Here is a 9,372-nt window from a genome sequence, read left to right as displayed (position 1 = left end):
AATTCAATACCAGCGTCGATTCTATATTATATGAAGAGCTAAACAAAGGTAGGGAAACCGAGTGTATATGTAGGTAGCTCCATAGGTAAGGTTAAATTCACCAGTGGCGAACGATGATGTCTCCAGGGCGTAATTAGAACAGAAGCCTTTCGTTCGAGATAGCATATATATATATATATTAAACATACGATGCTAACGTTAGCGTGTGACTGAAAGTGTATAAAAAGCAGGTTGCTGGAGACCGGAGAAGCACATCGATGACGACACAGCACCTGTCCTCGGTTGGTAAATGTTGGATATTAAATGGAATTACGGAGAGGGATTTGCGTTTGAGAGTACAAAACTTGATGGCCAGTATATACTGCACCTAGCTGACAAATAACCCAAGTATGTTTATATACTTAATTGTTTATAGCAAACAAATCGATGACTAGCGAGAGCTTATGGCACACGGACCTGTGCTTAAAGCAAATAGTTATATCACGTGTTGAAGTGTTGTGTAGTAACTTCACTATCATCCACAATAATAGCCGTTGACAACATAAAATTTAAGGAAAAAAGGGACGGAAGGAACACACGATTTTCTCTCTCTCTCTCTCTCTCTCTCTCTCTCTCTCCCTCTCTCAATTTGGTAACATTGCAATAGAACTGATCGAATGGCTAGCCAATTCCGGCACCAAATGTTTGTATAATATCAAATGTAATATTGTATCTCTTATCGCCAGATGATGATAGAGGCTCTTCCGGCCGGAACACTGACTGATATCCAAAGCACCATTTTTGTATCGTATTGTGACTCTCGATATAATAAAACTATACACGCACCAAAGGCGCTAACTGGGCACTCGGTCTAGGCTTACATTTTACAAATAATATTAGACTTCAATATAAGAGATTTGGGCGCTGCTACAGAGACATTCATCCATTGCTTCTAGTGTTATTGGATCGTAATTACGTTTATTCACCCCAATAAGTCTAGAGGTTGAGTTTCGGGCACAAACGTAAATATAACCGTCTACATCCTTCTTTCTAACACAGTAAACAATAGTAATAGAAACTGCCCTTGAATAGCAACAGCAGCTATAACCACATCCCGAATTAGACTGACGGCCTTTGAGATTTTCACTGGCGTTAACCGCTCGCGTTGCCAGATTCCGACCCCGATTTAGCTCGTACCGTTCATCGGCGAATCGATCGATGCCCTCTCCACCGCCGTCGTACCCTTACAGAGCGCGTCCATAGAAACTGAGGTACTCACCACTCACAGCCGTCAACGCACCTGTGTCGTTACTGCTGTTTATGTCGGACGGACTCCTAATCGCAGCCACAGCAGCAGCAGCAGCAGCAGTTAACAACTGCTGCGTATACACATCTAATCTATCAATATTTGTTACTATTACGGAACGATCAAACCTGACCGCCGTCCGTTTTTTAATCGTCGGGAACTGATCGTTATGCGCGAGCCGCCATTAGAGTCCGGCTCATTGTGCTTGTGTTAGATGAGCTAAGAGAATAGATTCTCGCTGTGTTTGTGAATATTTGCACCTTTCTGCTATTGAATACACCTGTGCATTATCGCACTCGATGGAAAGGTTCACCTAACGTAAAGGCAGAACTGCGGAAGCTTATCAAAGGAGAAATGACGATTTCTCAGCTTGGTTCCGCCTTGCAGTGAGTAGGTGGATTCATTTTTACACGCGCGCACGCCTTAGTCGTCTCCGGAAGTCCGCAGAAATCTGATGTTGCTGGTGGTCTTTCTGTAAAGCCGCTAATCCAGATTCTCTTCGATGGCTGTTCACAAGCTGAGATCAAGGTCTGGCGCGCAACAAAGCGCTTTCTGTGTTTTCCTCCTGGTAGCACTCTGCGGGAGGTAAGAGCCGCAAATAGTATAGGAAATATACGCGTACGATCAGCTGATCTAATGTTACCATTACGAATAATTGACACCTGATGCGTCCGGGTTCTGTGTGTAAATGCGCAAGGTGTTTCGTGCAGTGTTGACCGAAGGAAGTGTTCCTTAGTTGAGAGGCTATGTGAGTGCACCGCAACACCGAGATGCGCGCACTCAAAAATCAGACGGGTCGGTCCTTCTTCTTTCCTGTGTGGCCGATGACGCTTAGTAGGTTGCCGTACGAATGACAGGTGTCCTATCCGCGATAAATTGAGAGTTGTAGGGAAGGTGATTCACGCAGTAACTGTGTTTAAGGAAATTGATCTCGTCCTGCTTATTAGCTGAATGGTTTTTTACTATGAATTTAAGGAAACAAAGTAGCTATGTACACAAAAGGTTTTTCACATAAAATCAATTTTAATTAGAAATGCCCAGTAAAGCATATTGATTATCGATTGGACAGATATGTCTCTGGGAAATTAAATAGAAACTGTTGACTGATACAACGGTTAGAAATGCCGAAATTCTATCGTTGCTACAGACGACACCATAGGAAACAAATATGTCCACGAAGGCCGTAAACTCGAACTTGTTTCGAGTAGAGCGCTTCACCGTTTGATTTTCCATCAATGTATTATTACGTATTTAGTTTGATATGGAATTTGTATGGTATTTTCAGGATCGCCGATGCACAAGTATGTACAGAATTCGTGCAAGAAATAATTGCAAAGAACGACTCACTGATTCCCCGGCCTGATAAACCACCAACCGTTTATCTTGAACTAAAACTTCAAGACTGTTATCTGGAATCGGCTCTCGAGGAGCTTGACGCAAAACAAAATACGACGATCGCTTATATAAACTTGAGTATGAAAAATGTGACGTTATCCGCAAATCTAATATGGAAACGTGTGATCCCCTTTACAGTTAATGGAACGTAAGTTATTGGCGTAGTAGATGTCGCATAGCGTTGTGGCGTTGAATGAGATTGCATGACTCAGTAGGACCACTATGTTACGTGTCCGCGTTTGATCGCTTGAAAAATGTCCACACACTTATAAGGAATAACCGTTTAAATTCAAACTTTCCACCTATTCCAAGTATACGTATATATTCTCGTACAGTATTTCAACTAAATTGAAATACAGCGCTGCATGTAACATGTAAGGTATATAAGAGTTACCATTAGTCTTCGACACTGCATACAGGAACTTGCCGTTAGGGTTTACGCAGACCAAAACATCCCAAAAGACAATCCCGCTTGTGGGTGAAGTCGGAAAGTGGTTTAAGTTTCAATTCAGTCTCGGCAATACGCAATATCCAATAGTTGCAATGCTAGGCCCTACTACTGGCGCCTCGCACGTAAGTGTGGTAGTAGTTAACTTAAAGGAAGTTATCCAATTGTGAGCTAAATTTGATAATCAAGTCAACACGTTACTGTGCGTTCGACCGCTGCAGACGTAAATTTCATATTCACGTAATAACGATGAGAGTAAACACTATTCTAAATTTAACTTTTATTCTTCCGGTAGGTTGCATTTAAATGGGTGTCAATTTGAGGATGAAGCGGTTTTTAAATCGTGGGACATTTCCACAGTCAACGAGCTCGTCATCAGCGGTAGTGGTTTACGCCGATTTCCTCAGTTCTACGTTAGCCGAAATTGCGCTATCAGGAAAGTCAACCTGAGTCACAATGCTATAGAAAACGTACCTGAAAAAGCCTTCAACTCACTTTTCTTAAACTGCAACATTCTCTCCGATATCGACGTCACCTACAATGCCTTAAGTGAGTTAGGCCATAGACGCGAATGCATTACTGCGAGGATCCATTCTCCAATGTCTACTCGGCTAAGTCCGCTACGCTACGTTGTTCAATCCCTAGTTGACCTCAATATTACGTTATTATTATAGATTAGTTCATTTGTTTACAACAAATCTATAAGATCGGTTGCTGGCTGTACGTTGAAGGCTTTAAGTTCCGATTCCGGAGTTATCGCTGAGTTAAAAATGCGTTTGCTTTACTTAGGGACTGCTTTTTCTACAGTTTGCCCATGTTATTACCCTCAAAAAGTGTGCATTATCCTAAAATGTAACAGAATGTTTTTCTCTATTGTCGATATGATCTCAGGACGCTTCCCACGAGTTGATCCTAGCCAGAAGTTGGGCAAATGTCGCTTGTATCTGGAGTTTAATCCGCTGTCGTGCAACGAAAATGATCATCTTGTTATGCAACAGCGGACCCGTGAGATGCTTGTACATACGCCACATTGTGAAGCCAATGGGACCCTTGTTCAGTTCTGGTTTCACAACATCAAGGTATCTTTATTGATGTTTTGCGTTGATCCTTATCTCAGTAGATGTTTTTACGTTACGGACAATTATTTTTAATGAACTGCAACGTTGAACTTTATTAACTTGCAGCGTATGACAGGAGACGTGGACGCAAAATCGAATTAAAACTTGCAATAAAATCGAAAATAAATGTTTTGCGATTTGATTATAATATAATAATTATCACTTCTGTCAATCTTTTAAGCACCGTAATAAAAGCGTAGGGTTAGAACTAATGAATTTACGTTGAGTCAAGGCGATAATCGCAAGCGGAAACGTTTGATAAACTTGTATTTAAATAAATATTACCTTGTAAATAAATATTTACCTTATCCATTGATCACTTTGGACAGAAGTTGCAAGTTGCGACGGTGGACAATGTAGATTTAATTGAATAGGCCACGCCGCTAACAGTAATTGTGTTTGATGCGTTATAGTTGTGCGATGTCTGTTCCTGCTCAATCCACTTCGATGTAGATGTGGATTGTTCCCGACGAAACCTTCGAGAGCTGCCGGGCGAATTACCGCGTGAAACAACGCACCTTAACGTTAGCGGTCGGTACCCATAGCAAAACACGTTGACTGTTGCGTTTGATAAATCTCACAATCCATTTTGTATAAAGATTTAGCTGGACTCTCGGCCTGCGTCAATATAAACTGTATTTTGTATGCAGTTATATGCTGCACATTAAAATAGTCTAATAAGTCGTTGCTTACTACGTTATAGAAACGGTAGGCCGTATGTGAACATTTGAACAAGTTACCTAGGCCATCATGGATTCGACTAGCGCATAGCAACGCTACCCTGGAGATGTCTAAATGCCGCCGTAAATTATTGGCCTGCGATTTCTCATAAGCGGCCATATTTGCATAGAGGTTGATTCCACTTGCGACTAACTGAGTGCGCTGCATAGGCATACAACAGTAATTAAACATACGTCATGAATGTTTTACGCTGTTACGCAGTAATTTACATATACAGATAATGTTTCACAGGAAGTATGCCGGAAAATACGTTCCTAGTATACTACACAACCTGGGCCTGTGAGCCGCGATTCTCTTTAGATCGGCTCGCAGCGTCGCAAAGAGAAACGTGCTTTTTAGAAGCATTATCACGAACTATTTTCGCTTATGAGTCATTAGGTTCACTGCCATGAATCTGACGAGAAGTTTAAATACTTCTTGAAGGACATGCATGTTCTACGTACTGCTCTCCATCAACAGGTAACTCGATCACCTCCTTGCGAACAGGAGATGGCGCTGGAAGTTACAAGAGCCTGAAGTACCTCGACGCTTCCTGGAATTTTATTGACCAAGTCGATGACTACGACCCGCATATTTGTAGCTTGGTCCTTCTAGACCTTTCCCATAACAGGTATCTGGTACACAACGATTACATATCTGTTCTGACAATAGTTCTAGATTCATAAAATTTAAGCTGTAAGTATACGTTTTTTTACGATAATTAATTAATTATTAACGACTAACCATAATATCTATTACCTATTCGTTTTGCCTATGCATATTAATAGATAAGCGTTCCTCGTTTACGCATATTGTGTGATATAGTAATAAGCTCTGCGTTTTAGCGTGTGTGGTATTGATACTTCGTTTTCCTTTCCTTTTAGATTGCGGAACCTTCCAAAGGTACTTGTCAAAGAGCTGACCGACATTTTGAATTGTCGTCCTTTGTTGACAATAGGGAAAATCATGCTCGGTCATAACCCATGGTCATGTGACTGCGAACTCTTACATTTCAAAAGGTTTATCGGCGTTAAAGGCCAGGTTCGTAGAAAAAACTTTTTAACAAAACTAAACATACAAGCACATACGTTGCCCAGGGAAACAGTACGGCGTTTCTGCAAATCGAACAACATTCTATTAACCCAGAATATTTACAATATTTGAATAGTTGACATTGTCGTACGTTTCTTAAGACCAAGAAATGTCAGCTTTCACCATTAACGCATTCGATAAGGACCAGCTACCAGCCATATGATCTACCCTTGACTGTAGTGTTCTTAAGTTACGAAAACCTTATTTATTTGTAGTTAATGTGCCTTTTTCCTTGCATTTTATTCATGATCAGGATATCGATGACTTTTCGATGGTGCGCTGCCAGGTGAACGGCGAGCCCGTCTGGAGCGTTCAAGAGCAACAACTTTGTCCACCGCCGCTGTATGTCTTCAACCCGTGGGATGTAGCCATCTGCGTGATGATTTTTTTAATAACGGGTATCATCTTGAAGACAGTAGCGGACCATTATCGTCAAAAGCAGACTGGGAAGCTGCCGAAATTTTTCAAGTTTTAAAAGCGTTGTCTGTTGTCTTCTACCAGATATGTCAGACTTCAACGTGTACAATATAGAACTGGCGCTACGCCAGAAACCAGGCAGGTCTGACAGAACTGAATACGGGTGAGATGTGGCCTATTAGTACTAACACACTTTATTTCCCAATAAGGGCGTGACAAATATAGAGAATTAGACAAATTAGAGAATAATGGCGAGCGTTACTGTTCCCATGCCGAGCAAATACATTGTTGACTACTGCGGGTCTTGTGGTAGCTTTTGCTTGAATATTCTCAGCGCTACGGGTACTTTACGTCACGCATTCGGCTATTATAATGGTAAACAACTTTCCATATCAACTTGTTTTACATCTGTAAAAGTTATGCTTTTATTTCTTGTTAAATCTATGTTTCATATGGCAATATATATGTCCGCACGAGCAAGAACGCGTTGTTTGGCCGTTGGTATGTACGGTTGGAAATCTTATTTAGTTAGCTTTTTCTACAATGTCGCTTACGTGGGCAGTACATTTTAAAGTAGTGGTTGCGACATCGCTCAAATGTAAAAAACAATAGGTCCTATTATAGGTTGTCCAAGACGTGTATATTCACTGGGCTCGTAAAGATTATCGTAGTTCTAGAATATGACAAAATCAAAAAAAAACGCTAGCCACCGAAGGGTGTTATTTCAGCCGCAGAAGTTTAATCTCCCTTGGAGTTTTGTCTTCGATGGTTTTACGAGCTTCTAAATTTTTTCTCTTTTAATAACGTTACATATATTTATGTCTATTTTTACGTCTACGATTTACGAAAATCCCAGGAAAGATTGCTCCGGTAGGGTCTTCTAGATGTGCCAATTTTAACATGCCAAAATAGAGGCTCTACCAGTGTCCAGCGGTTCCCGTTAAAATAAATTTCAGGTAAATACTAAATATAACACTAGAGATTAAGGCTTAAAGAGCTCAATTGTTTCTGCAGTACAATAGGTTTCCTAATATTTCTTTGAGCAATTCAGTTAAATGTAAGGTCATGTAAGACTAAAACAGAAGCAATTGTACCGGGAACAAACAAGGGGAACTTAATTCAGTATATAGATTAGTATTACTGTTTTATACTACCAACCAAAGATGTTAGTTTTACAAATATGGGTTTCATATAATAATAATAATAGTCTTTTAGGACTAGGTCAAGAAAGCCGATTCTTTTTCAGAGTATACCAAAGACATCAGCGTGTACCATCTAAAACGACAGAGAACAATACAAAGATAATCCGAGATCAACTAAATGGTTAGCATAGAATGCACCCAGCTACTAAAAAAAGCTACCACATTTTTTGTAGGGTTAGCTTACAGAAGGCAGGTTACAGCTTAACTTCTCAACTTTATTTAGATATAAATTCACAATTATTCTACTACCATCTAAAAACTACTTTCGGCTTGTATGAGAGCCATGATACTCTATTACCAGTACAATCTCGAGACTCGTCATACAAAGCTCAAGTTCTTTTTCTGTTTTGAATTATCGTTGTATACTGGTTATCGCCGAAATATTTGTATTACTTATTGGATGATGCATAGATTAGCGACTCTTTAAATACTCAAAAAAAACCACGCGGTCGAAACTATCTAGTCGAAATAAGTATTGTGAAAATTGCTTCTTCGGAAAGAAGGAAGAAAGACGAGAAGAACCTTACACAGTTTGCAAGACTACTTCAGCCAAACATCCGATCTAGCTCAGAGAAACTGTTTCCTTGTTTCTGATCCAGCTTTAATGTTTAGCATTATCTAGAATACTCTGGGCGAGGAAAATATTGCGCCGACAGTGAAATGCAAAAGGCTTATTTATCAACAAGAAAATGTAACACTGATGTGTGAATGAACTGCGTTAATGTATCATACTATTCATGTATGTAGAATTATATATTTTATACATCTACAGTATATAGAAACCGTGCATTGAGGACTCGACTTCCACCAGGATCCTCAATCTCGGATGGTGGAAGCCAAGCTACTTGTATACGAATGAACGAAACTAAATTTATGTTAATCTACGATGTCTTCAATTGAGCGTATTGCCAAAATCCGTCTATGTATATAAGTGTAAACCAATAAAAGATGCACTAGCTGATATCAGTTAGAAGAGACCCAGCTTCAGATAGTGAGTAATAAACAGAAACATATCCTTGTTGTAAAATGTTGTATGAATTAACGCAACTTGGCGAAATGCTGTGGTAATCTTTACATGTTGATACTGTATTGCTACGTACAATCGATCTATGCTATAGATTTAAAGGAATCACAAATCTTAATTTGCCAATGACAAGTTAACCGAGTAAAAACGTTTCAGCTATACGACGATACACACACATATATATATATAGACAGATAGCTGATTTGCTGTTACAAACAAGTCCGCCACACTTCGAAATTAGATAAATAAAACCAATTGGGCTAGAATCATGATTTTCCATGTGTTAGAGGTACTCTCCTTTGTTATACAATTGTCCCACCACTTTGCCAGCTCCCGGACGGCCATATACCTACCACTCTATATGTAACTTCTTTGTTCACTGCTTCTCGAAGTAAAGCGATAATAGGACATACTTGGCCACAAGTTGCGCTTTATAGGGCATAGAAACTTCGTAGTCAGACGGACTTCGATTGGGAGAACAAGCGGATTGAAGTCAAACGAGGGCTATTTTAGGAAGTAACTGAGAGATGGCGATTAGATCTGGCGTCGTCATCAATTGACCAGACTGCAGGTTTTTGATGGCCGTGCTTGTGGTCCATGAGTATCTCAGTAGTAGCAGATGCCTTTAATGTCCATTGCAAGTATTGCCATCATCGTACTTCAGACTAATA

The 9,372-nt window shown here is 40.0% G+C and overlaps 1 protein-coding gene across 3 annotated transcripts; it reads left to right on the top strand.

Annotated features, from left to right (window-relative positions):
- Positions 1–1,254: 1,254 nt before the first annotated feature.
- LOC111253120 (protein halfway-like) lies at positions 1,255–8,987 on the top strand. 3 transcript variants are annotated; one of them, XM_022812090.2, is made up of 8 exons: positions 1,255–1,870; positions 2,571–2,828; positions 3,424–3,677; positions 4,020–4,207; positions 4,660–4,777; positions 5,447–5,597; positions 5,851–6,007; positions 6,312–8,987. In XM_022812090.2, the coding sequence occupies exons 1-8, from the start codon at positions 1,788–1,790 to the stop codon at positions 6,531–6,533; spliced, it is 1,431 nt and encodes a 476-aa protein (XP_022667825.1). In that variant the 5' UTR covers positions 1,255–1,787; the 3' UTR covers positions 6,534–8,987. The 3 variants fall into 3 exon arrangements, with proteins under 3 accessions (XP_022667825.1, XP_086848356.1, XP_086848355.1); XM_086992230.1 differs by lacking the exon at positions 1,255–1,870 and adding an exon at positions 1,881–2,080; XM_086992229.1 differs by lacking the exon at positions 1,255–1,870 and adding an exon at positions 1,881–2,119.
- Positions 8,988–9,372: the final 385 nt, after the last annotated feature.

Source organism: Varroa destructor, unplaced genomic scaffold, assembly GCF_002443255.2.
Source record: "Varroa destructor unplaced genomic scaffold, Vdes_3.0 BEIS01000006.1, whole genome shotgun sequence".
In the NCBI taxonomy this organism is placed as follows: Eukaryota; Metazoa; Arthropoda; class Arachnida; order Mesostigmata; family Varroidae; genus Varroa; species Varroa destructor.
The sequence above is the reverse complement of the archived record's forward strand: the minus strand, read 5'-3'. Positions and strand labels throughout refer to the sequence as shown.